This window comes from Apium graveolens, chromosome 3 (genome assembly GCF_009905375.1).
Source record: "Apium graveolens cultivar Ventura chromosome 3, ASM990537v1, whole genome shotgun sequence".
NCBI lineage: Eukaryota > Viridiplantae > Streptophyta > Magnoliopsida > Apiales > Apiaceae > Apium > Apium graveolens.
The window spans coordinates 81,532,216-81,548,738 of record NC_133649.1 but is presented as its reverse complement, the minus strand read 5'-3'; the positions used below and the strand labels follow the sequence as shown (position 1 = coordinate 81,548,738).

General features: G+C 32.9%; 2 protein-coding genes across 2 annotated transcripts; both read left to right on the top strand.

The window, feature by feature from the left end:
* The first annotated feature begins 365 nt into the window (after positions 1-365).
* Positions 366-3,120, top strand: LOC141714383 (uncharacterized). Its single transcript, XM_074517904.1, has 3 exons — positions 366-890; positions 1,152-1,319; positions 1,432-3,120. Exons 1-3 carry the CDS (start codon positions 366-368, stop codon positions 3,118-3,120), a joined length of 2,382 nt encoding a protein of 793 aa, XP_074374005.1.
* A 12,837-nt stretch (positions 3,121-15,957) lies between these two features.
* LOC141712500 (histone H4) lies at positions 15,958-16,463 on the top strand. The gene has a single exon (XM_074515472.1). The coding sequence runs from the start codon at positions 16,015-16,017 to the stop codon at positions 16,324-16,326; it is 312 nt and encodes a 103-aa protein (XP_074371573.1). The 5' UTR covers positions 15,958-16,014; the 3' UTR covers positions 16,327-16,463.
* The last annotated feature ends 60 nt before the right edge of the window (positions 16,464-16,523 follow it).

Genomic DNA, 16,523 nt, shown 5'->3' with positions numbered 1-16,523 from the left:
GTGAATTTGATTAACGAACATGTTAGACTCATTAATCCCAGGAGCGTAATCAAAGAAAGATTTTTTTTTTTGTCACAAATCAAAGATGATTAAAAACACGGGGAAGAGTAAATTCTACTAGTTTTCACATAGATAATTACTTCATTACATAATTACATTACACTATTTAATTAAACAAAGAATTTGCATATTTAGGACCAAGAGTTGACCCTCACCAAAATTCATGTCCCCGTCCCGAATACATGTTTCGTCTGTATAAATAGAGAATCTAGCTACTCGAGGAAGAAAAATAAGGGAGAGTATCTTGTTTTTTCCTTGACTATTTCCGTCCAACGGATGCGAAACTGCCACTGGCTACTATAGAAATGGACAGAAAGCAAATGATGCTGCGAATGCGGCTGGAATCAGCTCTCCGGACAGCACTTGCATGCATCATTGTTGGTTGCACCACCCTCTACGGTCCATCCCATTTCCAGAACCACGTACCCTTTCCTTCTTTTTCTTACGTTACCGCTATACTCATCGTATCTGATTCGACTCTCGGGGACACCATTAGAGGATCGTGGGATGCATTTTGTGCTACGGTTCAAGTAGTGCCCATTTCCATTTTAAGCCTGTGGGTTTTTGGGCCTGCTAGCTTTTCTCCAGCTACTGCAGCTGTGGCAGTGGTGTTAATGTCCTTTCTGGCGGGGATGCCGAGATGTACAGACTTGTTGTGTAAGAGAATTGCTTTTGGTCAAGTCGTGATTGTGTACGTTGGTGCTGTGGCGTATGGGGATGCACCTGGAGCTGTGCTTCGTCCTCTTCATCTGGCAACAAGTACTGGACTTGGTGCTTCGGCTTCCGTCATTGCAACATTTTTACCATTTCCTCGGCTAGCAATTAGTGAGGTAACAAATCGATGCACGAATATTAATAATTATACAAAATGTTGCTCGCATATGAATTAAGAAATTATATTTTGTGTTTATTGTTGTCAAACATGTAAATTGCCAAGAAAGGTTCTTTATAAAAAAGTAACTGGAGACCAAGGGTTCATCCTTCAAGTCTCAACAAAGATATTGAGATATTTTTTATTTTCTTGATGATGTTATGGTTGATTATTTTGAGTACTAGTACTTGATAAAATTTTAAAGTGAAAATAATGTCAGGTCAGGAAGCTGTTTCAGTTATATACTGAAAATGCTTCAGCAAGGACAAGTCTTTGTATCAAGGCCTTTTTAAGTCAAGACAGCCCTTCAGCAACTGAAGCCATTTGTCAATCAAAGCCCTATAATGAAACTGGAGATAAGCTTCTTCAGAATATTAAACTCTTGCAGGTGACTTGTTAGTATAAATCAGTAGACCTATCCATACTGCACATGTCATCATTGATGCTCAACTGCCCACACTTTTTTCGTTTATATGAACATCAAGTACTCGTTTCTTTAGGAAGGTTTGCCATGGGAGAGACACGTCAGAGATTTGAGATGCCAACCCAATATTCCTGGATATCAGCTGCAGGACATAGAGATGGCAATTAGAGGGATGGAGATGGCCTCAATTTCCTGCCCATTATTTCCAGTGAGCGACATTGATCAAGAGCTCAGCATAGTCTTACAAGGAATGGATATACAACTTGGACTAAAGCTCAGGAAAGCACCGAGCCTTTTGCCTAAAGAAGCCATCGCCGTTTTAGATACAAAGAATGAATATTTCGACAAATCCATTCTGTCCCTTGCAAAATTTTCTCCTACGCAGGAACAGCTACCTACAATTTTCCTATTACTTTGCATGGGATTTTTATTCGATTCCACTTCAGGCAATATTCAGATATCTAACACTAGCGAATCCAGAGCTTCCAAAGTACAGTCTAAAGATCGTCTTCAGAGAATATTGGGTATTTTAGAAGTGCTCCCAAGAGTAGAAGAACTGTTATTTGCCTTCAAGTGCTCAATTTCTTTGGGCCTGGCTGTGCTTTTTGGTATGCTTTTCAACAAGCAAAATGCTTATTGGTCTGGACTCATAATTGCCATCAGTTTTGCAACAGGAGTACAGCCAACATTCACACTAGCCAATGCTCGGGCACAGGGAACAGCAATGGGAACCGCCTATGGTGTCGTGGGTTGCTTTCTATTCCCTAATTCAAGAGAACTACGATTCTTGACGCTTCTTCCTTGGATAATATTTGTTGGCTTTCTTAGACACAGTCGAATGTATGGCCAAGCTGGCGGAATTTCTGCTGTGATAGGAGCATTACTAATCCTAGGTAGACAGCGATATGGGCCTCCACATGAATTCGCCATCACTAGACTCACAGAGGCTTTTGTCGGATTATCGTGTTTAATCTTGGTAGAACTTGTTTTACAACGAGCAAGAGCAGCAACTCTTGCAAAAAATCAACTCTCCAGAAGCTTAAGAGCACTTGAAGAGTGCATCCAGCACATCGTTTTTCCTTCTCACCAGCAAGACATGCCTGTATCATTGTCTACTCAGAAGCAGAAAGACAGGCAAAGAACATTAAAATCACATGTCAATGACCTCAAGGAACTCAGAAAACATGCTGAGACAGAGCCTAATTTCTATTACAAGCCTTTCCGTGCTGCATGCTATGACAAGCTGTTGGGATCATTATCAAAGATGATCATTCTATTACAATTGGTAGCCAATATATTAGAAGCACTTCCACAAATATCAAATAGACTTGGCGACGAATGGAAAGAGCTCGAAGAACTCATAACCAGTGATATCCAAGATTTCAAGGAAGATGTAAGCACTTCCTTCAGATATTATGAGGAAATCACCAAGATCAAGTCACTTGCATTTCGTGAAAAAGGACAGCAAGAGAATAAAATATTCCATGACCTTGAGGCAGGGGAATTGCCAAATAGAAGTGTGCTTAGTTCAAAAAACAGTGAAGCAGCTGAAAATATTTTGAGTTCTTACATTCAACACTCAACACAGGCAGTTGAGAAAATTTGCACCAGTATATGCGAAGAGGGTGTCAAGGGAAAGATTGTTCTTTATTTAGGTTCCTTGGGTTTTTGCATGAAAAGCCTTATGGCAGAAACAACAGCCATTGAGAATGAAATAAAACAACTGATCAGATGGGAGAATCCTTCAAGATACAAACTGCTGTAGAAACTCTATAATTTCGAGAAAATCGAAACTGTATGAATAAAAATGAATACATAATCATATGAGGCATAATAGAAATGAGAAAGGATAGATCTCCAAAAATTGGTCCCAAAATTGATTAGCCCACAAATTGCAAGTCATAATTTTTTGGACCTCCGGTAATACTTAACGGTATTAATTAAGCAGATTAAGAGGAAAACTGTAAATACATAGTTATTAATGTGAAAAATCAGCAAAATTCCAGACAGATTATTGATTTAAAATTTTAGAGAATATATTTTGGAGTTATCATTTAATATTCAAAAGTTAAAATTACATAAATCGGCCAATATCGATTCGTTAAATCATCGATAAATTTTTTGATTTTTTTAAAAATCGTCCAATACATCGCAAATCAGTAATTTTAACCTATTAGTTTCAATTTTTGAAATATGTAATCATGCTCCAGAGTAATAGTTGAAAAATGATAATCACCAAAACAATTAAGCAATTAAGAGTTTAAAATTTACACTAATCCCTGTCAAATAAAAAAACGTTTACACTAATTCATCCTTGAAGTTGTCATCATCATTTAAATCCTTGGTCTTCCTTCTTTGTAAGTTTACACTGGTTAAACAACACTGACGGCAGAACTGATCAACAGAGACTTAAAAAGTTTTCAAATAGCTCATCATCATCATCAAGCTCTTCTTCGTGCACCACATCATTAAACTGAATTTCACCATTGTTTAAGCCCAGGTTCTGCATAAACTGATTAGCCAACTCACCCCATCCTTCAACCAAAACTTCGTTTAAAACCTCAACTTCTTCTTGGAGCATGGGAGTTTCGAAAAAATGCTCATCAGGAGGAGCAAGACTCATTTAAGTTCAAGAAATTGACTTAGAGCTTCAATCAGTTCATAGAAGATATAAAGTCAAATGAATAGTTCGCCACTGTGGAGAGCTAGATAAGTCGGAGCATGGTTCCTTCCTAGGAAGTAGGAACACAAATCTAAAAGAGCAAGTTCATGACGGGTTACGGGTCCTTATAAGAATTTGTTGGATCAGATCCCTATATTAAGAATGATTGTTACGAGCAGCAAATTAAATGGCTCCAAATACTTTGAGTTTATATGTTTCCAGGATGACATTGGACATTCTTTCAATATATGCTCTCCTGAGGCCTATGAAGACGGCCCAGATTTGGCATGCCAGGAGGGTGAGACTTGGAATAACACCTGCAATACAATTATGCATGTTACTGTTTGAAGTATGAAGGAGAACTCCTATGCCATTCCTATTTTCATTTGTGCCTTGGGTTGTCAATTCTAGTAGCATACACATTGACCTTGAGAGTGTCATGAGGGGAGGCTCTCAGTGGTTCTACGTGATACGCAAGAGAAGAAAGAAAATAACAAAGAGTTGTTGAATGCATAATGGGTGAGAAGAGCTGCTTGTTATATAGTCAAAACTCGGGTGTATCCCATGCATAGAAGGACCAATAAGAGATAATACAGCTAGTTTCCCATGCAACTATTTTACTCTCCCAAAAAGTACCATACTTATGCCTTAGACTCCCATCTGCCTTGGCATAATTACTGTTTTGATGCAAAACTCCATTCTCTAAAGAACTGTCTCCAAATTAAAGGTCCATTCGTCACCTAGTATTAGAAAAATGATTTTTTTAGTGTGTGTTCATGATCACCACATAAGAATTGCTGTTTTATGAGGTATTCATAAAATATTGGTGGAGAGTATCAATAATATTGACCCTTGTATACACAAAAATCTCCACCAATAAAAATTTTACAACTCATCAATCACACTTTTTCTTAGAATATGCACATATACACGTATTAGATAAACCGTTAAAAAAATAGCATGACCAATCCCATATAACCAGTAAACGACCAGTGCATGTAATTGAATCTTTTTTCCCAATTAAAATCCAAGTCATATCCATTTATCCAGAAATACTACTCGATTAGATCCCTCTTTTGCCAGATCGTTAGATGTCTTGTTCCATTCCCGAGAGATGTGCATAGTAAAGAGATTTACAACCTCTCTAGCCTTATCACTTAAAACATGATGATCATAACATCCGAGCTTTGCCTTAACAGCTAATAATTCAAGTTTTTTTGAATTTGTACAAATTATGCATCTAACGTTACTGTTAAAAGAGTGCATTTTAAAAATTAAGGGTTTGACAACTTCAAGTTCTGAGTGTAGCGGGTCGATTGCTAAAAAAGGGCCAGAAAAAAGTAACAGCATTTCGTATTAATTTGAGTAATGTAATCCCCAATGCCCCTTTGTTTCGACTCCAGGAACCATCACGAGAGGCGGAACCACAGGGGGCTGGTTTCTCTGTGGTGTCCTGTAATAAATCAGCAAAATTGGAAATTTTGTTTTTTTATTCTTTTTGTCCATCCAAATTTTCACCTCATATTATATACTCTTCTGCATATTTTTGGATACAGCTTATTTTGATCTTTAAAAATTAAGTGTAAATTGATTATAGTTGGAGATATATACAGATACAGAGGATATACTATTTTTATCAAGATTTGATTTTCAAAATTAAGGAGAAAGGAAAAGATAAGTTCAATGGATCTTGTTGAGGGCATTTGATTTTAAAGTTCATACAAGATAATCTACCATTTTTATAATTGTCTGCTAAACAACTTTGTTGTAACATTAATTTTAATAATTGTTTAAAAAAATTGCCTCAAATTCGCCCCTCCTATGTTCATTTTTTGGTTCCGCCACTGACCATCACTGAACGCAACCACCTTATAACTCATGAATAAACTCTCCAATAAATATTCTCTGCCTTCTTTTATTGCATTAAAAATCGAGCATTGAGGATCACATAATGTTACAGTTTACCAAAGATTAATATTCATGTGAGAGATTAACTTAGCATATATACTCCAAACTCTAGTTTCTTCTCTAATTTGATCAAATATGAAGTTGACATCGATATTTTGAATTTGAAAAACGGTTAATTTGAAAAACGGTTAAGTTTCTTGATTTCCATAAGTGTCACATATTAAAAGATACTTTAATCTGTCAAACCCTACAGGTAGATGTTGCCTTGATGATGTCAAATAATCTTGAAATAAATTTCGAAACCAGAATATGAAATTTCAGAAATAATAAGAGCATATTGATGCTTATCATATGATTTAGCACCTTCGAATGATGTTTGAAGGATAGGCTCGTCAAGAAAGATTTAATAATAATTAGGCACTATAAATTTGTATAAAATGGGAGAGTGAGATCTGGTAGAACCACATGTTCTAAAGATGATAAGAATATATACCTTGATATTTTGGATTTCAAGATTGGTCTAAAGACTCGGCTTGATTTGATCAAGCAATTTTAGAACAACTTCTATTCTTAATTTTTTTTGAATAAAATGAATGCATATGAACAAAACACCCACCGAGTAGTGAGGCATGTTTTGAACTGCTGAAAACAACATGCTAACTTATTATGTCGTAATTTACTATAATATAAATGTCCTTATAATATGATATGTATTCTATATCTCCAAGTACGTGACTTAGAAATGAGACTATGAGAATAATATCAATATTACTTAAAAGTCCCTAGTCGAGTATTATTATATAGTAACAATAATAATACATTATGACTGGTGTGTTTGTTGACTGATAATCATATCTCACTAATCATAGTTATACTGATACTGAAGTAAAAAACACATGCACATGTAAATGTACATGGTGTTGGATAAACCCAATTTGAGAATTTACACATTTGTTGTGTCATAAGTAATTCTCACTGTGATAATGTTGTAATGTTCCTTAGACTTGAAACCATTATATTTCAATACGAGAATTAATATACTTTGATTACATTACAAGTTATCTTCGACCGGTAATGATAAAAGTGTATTTCGGGTATATTACGAATCGTATGATAAATGTGGACGATCTATAAATGATTTAACTCTCATAGTTTTAGGAGTGATATTATTAGCCTCTTATGTGAGGTAAACTATGAAATGTGTGGTCATCCTCAAATGTTAATTTGATACGATAGTCTACTCATAGATCAAACAAACCTGGATTGGATTAAATTATAATGAGGATGACACATTACATGTGGTTAAAAAGGGTTATATACATTGTACATTATTCACGAAAGTTTTAATCGATCACTGAATTAATTATTATTACTTGGGTATCAATAATATATTACTAGATGACGCTCGATGTTTACGATTTTAAGTTAGATTTAAAATTCGCTGCCAATGTAATAATAACCTAAAGGGTCACACCCAAAAAATATTTGAAAGATTATTTAATTTAAATTGGATTTAAATTATATTAAAGTAATTCGAATTATTTGTAAAATTAATTAAGTATGACTTAATTAATTAGATAAATAATGATATTCAATTTTTCTAATATTAATTCTGAAATTCAGTTGTTAAATAATTAAGTGAGACTTAATTATGTTACATATAAGAATTTTGAATTAATAATAACTCATAACTAGTTAAGAGTTATAATATTTCCTGTGTTGTTGATTATGAATGCAAGACTTTTATTAAAAATTATAGCCATCAAGAAAGAAGACGGAGAGAGAAAGTAAGAAAAAATGATTTTTTGCTAGTAGACATCAAATCTTTGAGTTCAAACATTCACGTGGATACCGATAGAGTGTAGATCGAGAGAGCGGCATGTGTGATGATTGAACAAATTTTAGATCTTTATTATTCATCCAATTCGTAAAATTTTCTTAAGGTAAACAATCTGATCTGCGAGTTAAATATTATTAGGTCCCAATGTGTTTGTAGAAGGGAGGGTTGAATACAAACAGTACTGAATAATCGAATTAAATGCGGAATAAAAAATGTGAAACAAAATTCAAGTTAAATAAAAATATTATTAAACTTGAAAGGTGTTACAACAACTGTATCGATTACAAGGAATTAATCTCAAATTAATTATCACAAATCTAGAATAAATTCGACATGAACTTTTTCTATTTTTGTAATAAAAAGATTCATAATTCCTTTCCTAACACCTGACCACTGACCACTGACATATGGCTTATGGATCAGTATCCTCTCCTAACACCTATAAAGGCAATTGGTCCATTAACGAACCTTAAACAATCGAATCTGACCTTAAAATGGTCGAAACTCTTGTTTTCGTCAACTCATCCTTTGTGTGTGTAACCTTTCCTTGTGCATTAATTTTTTTTTATATTTGAGGTGGTGACACTACATAGGATACCTTGGCCGACAGGCAAATTTCAATAGACGCACCCTGTTGAGAGAATGAATCTAGTAACTGTTTTTGTGCCTTTTTAGCCATTACATCTTTTTGAGAAGATGTATGGGAGCTAGCAGTTGTCTAGGTTTAAATACTACTCATCTATGTAGGAGACAGAGCTACTGGGTTGACTACAGAACCTTCCTTATGTGGTGCACTAAGGCACTATCTCCCTCACGCTCATTCATACTACATTTAGTGGTAAGAGAGTGTTGGTTGGTTCTGTTTTTGTGTTTGTCTTTACAGTCTGGGATAGACGTTGTGGGTTTTCAACCTCATGACTGTCAATGAAAGAAAGTCATTGGAGACTGAACCTGTATCACAGAACATAGGGCAATATAGAGAGAAAATGATTTACAATAGTGATTTCAAAAGATTTTACATGAAATAAGAAATCACTAATGTAGAAAGAAGTTTGATTTTGTTTTTCAATATGAATGAGTTTTTGATAAAACATTGATCACTTAGGATAAAGTCTAAGTAATTCTCATTCATGTCAAAAGCTTACAAATATCTGCAACATAATGTTAACAAGATATCATTGACCGATACTTGTCAAGTACTTTAGATACTAATTGTTATGTTGCATAAAATTTAAAATAAAATAAAAATAAAATAAAATAAAATAAAATAATACAATACAAATAATAATAATAAAAACAAATATCAATTAATTAAATACCACATATCTATCAACAAGATATCAGCATTCAATTTCACATATCATACAATATTTACAATTACAGAAAATACAAATAAAAACTTATATAAATATAGCAAAAATATAGAAACTATTTACAAGTTCAATGATTACATTACCAGCTTGCAAACAGCCATATCCCTCAGATACACCTTTGATGTTATCTCCAAAGGTAACCATGAGGCCAGCTTTCTCAACCACATTTAATAGCAGGGCTCTATCTTCGGTCATATGTCTTGATGATCCACTGTCAAGAATCCACACTACCGGTTATACCTGTTTAATGCCCTGCACTACAAATGGATTAGACCTTCTTCGGAACCCAAACTTGGTTGGGCCCGGCATACTTGTAGAATTGTCCTTTGTCAGGCAAAACAACATTTTTAATTTTAATTGTCTCAACTTTCTCAATGACTGAACATTTGACCTTGTAAACAGCCTTAACAAATTTCTGTTTAAGCTTAGGCACAAATGTCTCCTTTCTAGCCTTAGAAGGACTGGCAGTCTTAGACCTATCATGCTTCTTGTTATTCACATGCTGACGAGGAGTAGTCTTATCATTAGAAACATGCTTACCATTAAAATAAGCATACATCATATTAAAAGCACAAGACATACAATTAGAAACACCACATGCTTTATGAGAGTGATTAACAGCAGACAATTTATGCATGGTAGACATGGCATTTTTGTTATCTAACTCATGTGTGTCTGAGTTAGTCTCAGTTGCTTTCACAACTTTGACTGGAACTTTCGACACACTTGACTTGGAAACAACCTTCTCATTAGCAAGATCTTCAGCACGTATTTCTTCTTGAATAACAGAAGAGGTCGCATCAAATGGTTCAGCAATTGATGGTTTATAGAGGGGTTCATCAACACCCTTAAGCACATGTGGTACTTCCCTCCCTTTAGCACAGACACGAGGAGGGGAGTTTATGCCTAATTCTCCAATAGCAACATTGTAATCATAACCTATTCCAGATGTTTGATTAACAGATTGCTTATTGTAGAACTCTTTAGCCTTTGAACAAGAATTGAAGTAGGCTCTAACCTTAGTCTCAAGACCGGTGATCTTGTCTTTGAGAATAGTTTCGAGTTTTCTATAACAGTCAACTCTATTATCTAGAAAAGATACTTGTTCTTTTAATTTGTCTTGATTAATGTGCAAAAGTCTTAATTCATTGACCTCTTTCTCAAGGTCTGTGATCTGTAAACTTAACAGTTCATTATCACGACGTGCACAATCTAAGTTACCTCTTAGATGATAAACCATTTCAGCATCAGAAAGTTTTACCTCTATTCTTGACGATGAAGCTTTTCCATCAATAGCCATAAGAGCAAGATTTCCTTCATCTTCATCTTCACCGTCAGTATCATCCCAGCTTCTTCCCTTTGCCAGATAAGCCCTTTCAGAGTTCTTTCTTACTTGCTTTGGCTTCCTACATTCTGTGGCAAAGTGTCCCAACTCATTGCAGTTATAGCATCTGATGGTGCTCCGATCAACCATCCCTGTTTTGTATCCACCACTGCTGGTGTTAGAGGATGAAGATCCACCTTTCTGGAATTTGTTGTAGTTGGACTTGTACTTAAGCTTGGGATTCCTCTTGAATCTGACATGGGAGAATCTCTTGACAATTTGGGCCATTGACTCGTCTTCCAATTGCTCCAGCTCTTCCAAGGAATAAAAATCATCACTTGATTGATTTGTAGTAGGAGGATCATATTCTGCTACTAACATATTTTACTCAGCCTTGGAACACTGTACCATTCTCTCCAATTGTTGAGATTGCTGTTATTGTTGACCTTCAGCTACAAGTGCAGTAGATGTGCTGACCATTATATCCTTCCCGTAGACTTCCTTCTGTTGAATCTGCTCCAACTCATAGATTTTTAACACTCCATAGAGCCTGTCCAAAGAAATCTCACTCAGATCTCTAGCTTCTCTAATGGCAGTGATTCTATGTTCAAGATGAGTTGGCAGTGTTAAAAGGAACTTTTTGTTGACCTCCCTGATTGAATAATATTTCCCATTTATGTTCAGGTTGTTGATCAACGCATTGTACCTCTCAAACACTTCAGTAATTCCTTCTCCTGGATTTGATTTAAAATATTCGTACTCAGAGGTTAGGATCTCCAACTTGTTCTGCCTAACTTCCTTTGTGCCTTCATTAATCACCTCAATAGTTTCCCACATGTGTTTGGAATTTTTACAATTCATCACATGTCTGTTCATCAAGGGATCAAGGGAATCAATTAATATTAATTGAAGGCTGGCATCCAAGGAGGCTTCTTCCTTCTCAGCAGGAGTAAAATCTTCAGGCTCTTTTGGATAGGTTCTAGCTTTGGTAATCACAACATCATCTACTATCACCTCTGGTTCAATAATCATCGGAGTTTTTAGACCCTTCTTTAACAAGTTCAGATATTTGGGATTTGCAACTTGTAAAAATAATAGCATCTTCTTCTTCCACATGATATAATTTTCTTTATCAAATAGTGGAATTTTAACGGTTCCAACTTTTTGTGAAGTCATTATGAATTTTTGAATAAATAAAAATTCAAGGAGTTGAAAAATCACAAAAGTCTAGGATCTTGATTTGTTCGTTAATCAGAAGGCTCTGATACCAATTGTAGGTCCCAATGTGTTTGTAGAAGGGGGGGTTGAATACAAACAGTACTGAATAATCGAATTAAATGCGGAATAAAAAATATGAAACAAAATTCAAGTTAAATAAAAATATTATTAAACTTGAAAGGTGTTATAACAACTGTATCGATTACAAGGAATTAATCTCAAATTAATTATCACAAATCTAGAATAAATTCGACATGAACTTTTTCTATTTTTGTAATAAAAAGATTCAAATGCTAAACGCAATTTGAGATTAAGTTCTAGGGATTTTGATCCGCTAGATTGTTACACAAGAACAAGAGAATGATTTCTAGTTGATTGGATTGAACATTACAAACTAGAAATTGTGATCTTGAATTAGCAGATAAGATGAAATATTTGGCTGCTTTTTCTCTCTGTATGTTCTTGACTTCTTTTTTGTTGAATTGTTAATTCTTGAATGGCTGCTTCTGTCTTTTTAATCAATCAACAGAATGGAATGAACTGGAATGACAATCCCATAGCTGGTAGGACTTTCGGTGAGACTATCATTTGAACTAGCAAGACAATCTCAACAGCTAGCAAGACTTTCGGTATGACAATCAAATGAACTAGCAAGACTATCAGAATGAACTAGCAAGACAATCTCCTCCCAGTGTAACTTTCGGTGAGACTATTGAAAATGGCCTGGCATGACAATCGGTATGACAATCCTGATTGTCATGCTAGTTCATTTTCAATTGTCTTGCTGATTTAATGCAGATTTTAATCCAATTTAAATTCTGAAAATCCTTAATATTAATTCTGAATTAATTAATCAATTAATTTAATTAATCAATAAATTAATCTTTGCAGATATAATTTATTTTCTTAATTAAATTATATGACTTAATTAATTAATAGAGAATTAATACTAACCTTGAGCAGCAACCATTCTTCTGAATATCTTCTGAAAATCACTGAAAATTATGAATCAATTCCACCACTTCAATATTGACACTCGATGTACTGTCTGGTTCATGAGTGACTAACTTCCGTGACGTTTCTTCATGTCTTGACTTTGATAATTGAATTTCTTCAGATTAAATCCTTGTAATTATCTGATACCCTGACGAGATCTCTGTCACTTGATTAAATCCACACTCTTGATTTATATCACTGAGACATGATCAATTTCTTGAACTTCTTCCAGTGAATTAATTCCTCAAGTCTGTAGATGAACCTTGTTTCTGAATTCTTTGACAAATATTACTCTGTGAGATCTCTTTTGACGGTAGATCCACTATTTACTTATTACATTCTTATTTGAGTTGAGTTGAATCCTCGAATATACAAATAGGCTATGACATATGACTTACAAATATTTATTTTTTACATGAATCATGTGGTGGGTTTTGAATTTTTTTATTTTTTATATTTTTAATTACAATTTCCGTTGTGTTTTATGTCTCGAAACCCATATCATCAACCAAAATAAAGAATTTAAAACAACACTTAAATAAAAACTTAACCCCGCGCCTCTTAATATAGCTCTAAACACTATTTAGTAGTATTTTTTTAATCTATATAATCCATTAGAAAAAATAAATAACATATCCATGATCTTAATGTTGTTTGAATTCTTTCAATAATAGTAGAGCGAATCTTTTACTTGCACCATACTTCAGTCTAGACTTTTTCATTTCATTTTAATTAATATTTATGGAACAGTTTAGATCAAAAAAATTATTAACAAATTTACAATATATTAAGGAAAAATAAAAATCTACACTAAATTGAGAAAAATCCATCAATTTTTTTAAAATAAGACTTACGTCTCAAATTGTGTGGATGACGCATGTAATTACTTAGTTTACTTGGACTTTTTATATATAGTTCCATAAAAAAATATGGTATAAATAATATATATATATATTTATATTTACATCATATTTTCGTCATATATGATTACAAATTTTAATTATCAAATTAAAAAATTAAGTTAATGTTATAAAATATTAGCTATAATAACAATAAAAGGATGCTCGATATATTTTCTTTTTTAAAAGAATGTTTAGTGCAAATTGTTTAGTGCAAAATTTTCATTTAATGATACAAATTATTGATGAGTAAGAGTGGAACATATAATAAATGAAAGTTACTATACAAATATTTTTTGTATCCGTGCATAGCCCAACTATTGAAATATTTACCACATGTCAATCAATTTATAATAGTTGACAATTTTGTTACTTGAAAAAATTATTGAAAATTAATTAAATAATACACTACTAAGCACTTATTCAAAATTATTCTATAATAGAATAAAATTTAAAAACAATTTATTTCCAAATTTTAAAACACAATTATTTTCTACATTAAAGTCGATTTTTATATATTTTAAAATATAAATTATAAATTTAAAACACAATTATTTTCTACATTAAAGTCGATTTTTATATATTTTAAAATAAGATTTTATAATGTTTGATAAATTTTATAGAGTAATATCTATACTATATTATAATAGACGAAATATTAAAAGTTTGATAGTCGGTCGGTCGGTACTTGCTGAAATTACTTAATTATCCACACTTAATTATTCTAATTCTAATTATTAAGTCGATCAATTCTAATTCTAATTGATATCGAAGTCAATTTCCTCTATTGTTTTACCAATTTTAATTTTATTTTATATCGAACTCTATATCATTATAATTTATATTAAATTCAATTTCTTCTACCGATTTATATTTTAATTCATATCGAGTTCTATATTATTTTAATTCGTTACTTCAGACTAAATTAAATTTAAGCAAATTAGATATAATTATTAAGAATTAGTTGATATATCATGTGATTCGGGTTAAGATAAAATAACAATACTATTAATTCTACTAAAAAAGTTATACTAATGAATTTGGATAAACAATACATTATACAATTGATTCAGACTAAAACAAAACTAAAATAAAAATACAATTTGACCAATAAAAATAAAATCATATATACTAATTATTCAGTTTAAAACAAAATTATTTTATTGATCCAGACTTTAAAAAAATTAAAAATTAAAATAAAAATAATTAGTTTAATTTGGTCGGTGTATTGAGCATTGGGCTAAAATAAAATAATGTAAATCACAGATCGAAGATAAGTCAAATACAGATCTAATAATGTAAATATTAGACTAGGTATAATTCGTATTCTATTGATGTGAACTAAAAAATGAAATTTTAATTAAAACATAAATATTATTTTTTTAAAAATACACATAAAATTTCTAATAAAACTATATCATTCACTCAGTAATATTGTCTTTTTCAAATATCTTTTATAGAATTATAGTTAATCGATTAAGTAATCACTATACTAAATAATATTTTTTACAATCCGAATATAATGGAGTCATTATATTTTTATCCTCAATAAAATGATAATTTCGTTATAATAACATTTCCCATTTACCAATGCTATCATTTTAAATAAGTTTAAATGTTTTAAAAATTTATGAAACATATACGTTTACAAATATTTATAAAATCATATCATTGAAAATTTTAAATGAACAAAATTAAGAATTTAATTCAAAATTTTAATATTTAAAAAAATCTGCCGTGTATCACACGGGTTTTAAGCCAATAATAATTACTCCACTGTTCTACTTGAATATATCAAGTCCCGATTAATTCAAGTTGCAAACATTCAGTTCAATCTTTAAGAGTTATTAAAACATAACATATGGTTTAAATTTAAAAATACTGTATACAATTCAGCTTTAATCGGGAATTAACCTTCACCAAACAAAAATATGGGAATCTTACAAAACTTACAAAATTTTACTTTTTCTTAATATCCTCAATAGCGGGACGAGTAATAAATTAACAAAAATGCAAAACAATAAATAATTGGATTACATCAAAAAAAACAGGGAGGCGCCCCCGCGCCCGTCAGTTACATACATATGGGCGGAAAATGAAAATTTGGTTGAAATTTTTAAAAATGTCACCAAACCCAAATTTCAAATCTTATTGAGGAATGTGTACAAAAAGGAACAAGTCACACAAAAGAAAACCACGATCCGCGTGAACCCTCTAAACCCATCATCCAACCCTCTATCGAACCTCATCCGACGGCCCAAACTCCTTTTTAAACAACAACGAGGATCGCAATTCTCAACCGTTCGATTAACAAATCAATCCAAGGGTCCTCACTGCTTCCCCCAAATCAAAGCAAGTATATAAGCTCCCAATCCCCCGCAATCAACACAACTCATAAATCATCAAAACCATTTAATTTGAAAAAGCAAGGCAATCAAAATGTCAGGAAGAGGAAAGGGAGGCAAGGGATTGGGAAAGGGAGGAGCCAAGCGTCACAGGAAGGTCCTGAGAGACAATATCCAGGGGATCACCAAGCCTGCTATTCGTCGATTGGCGAGACGTGGTGGTGTTAAGAGAATCAGTGGCTTGATTTACGAAGAGACTCGCGGTGTTCTCAAGATCTTTCTCGAGAATGTCATTCGTGATGCCGTTACTTACACTGAGCATGCTAGGAGGAAGACTGTGACTGCCATGGATGTTGTGTATGCGCTTAAGAGGCAGGGCAGGACTCTCTATGGTTTCGGAGGTTAAGCGATTTGGTTGATTGTGGTTTCTAGGGTTTCGTTTTATATTATTAGGTAGAATTGAGTAGTATGTGTAATCTGGATCTCGAACTAGGGTTTGTAATTTCAATGTGTTTTAATGGAATGAATTGGCTCTTTTTCTTATTTGATCCTCCTTAGACTTGAGTTTACGTTTTATTGTTTTGAATGTGCAGCATGATTTGT

Coding starts and splice junctions, on each gene's coding strand:
- LOC141714383 (XM_074517904.1), top strand. CDS start 366: ATGGACAGAAAGCAAATGATGCTGCGAATGCGGCTGGAATCAGCTCTC. Junction 891..1,151: donor CTCGGCTAGCAATTAGTGAG/GTAACAAATCGA, acceptor AAATAATGTCAG/GTCAGGAAGCTGTTTCAGTT. Junction 1,320..1,431: donor AGAATATTAAACTCTTGCAG/GTGACTTGTTAG, acceptor TCGTTTCTTTAG/GAAGGTTTGCCATGGGAGAG.
- LOC141712500 (XM_074515472.1), top strand. CDS start 16,015: ATGTCAGGAAGAGGAAAGGGAGGCAAGGGATTGGGAAAGGGAGGAGCC.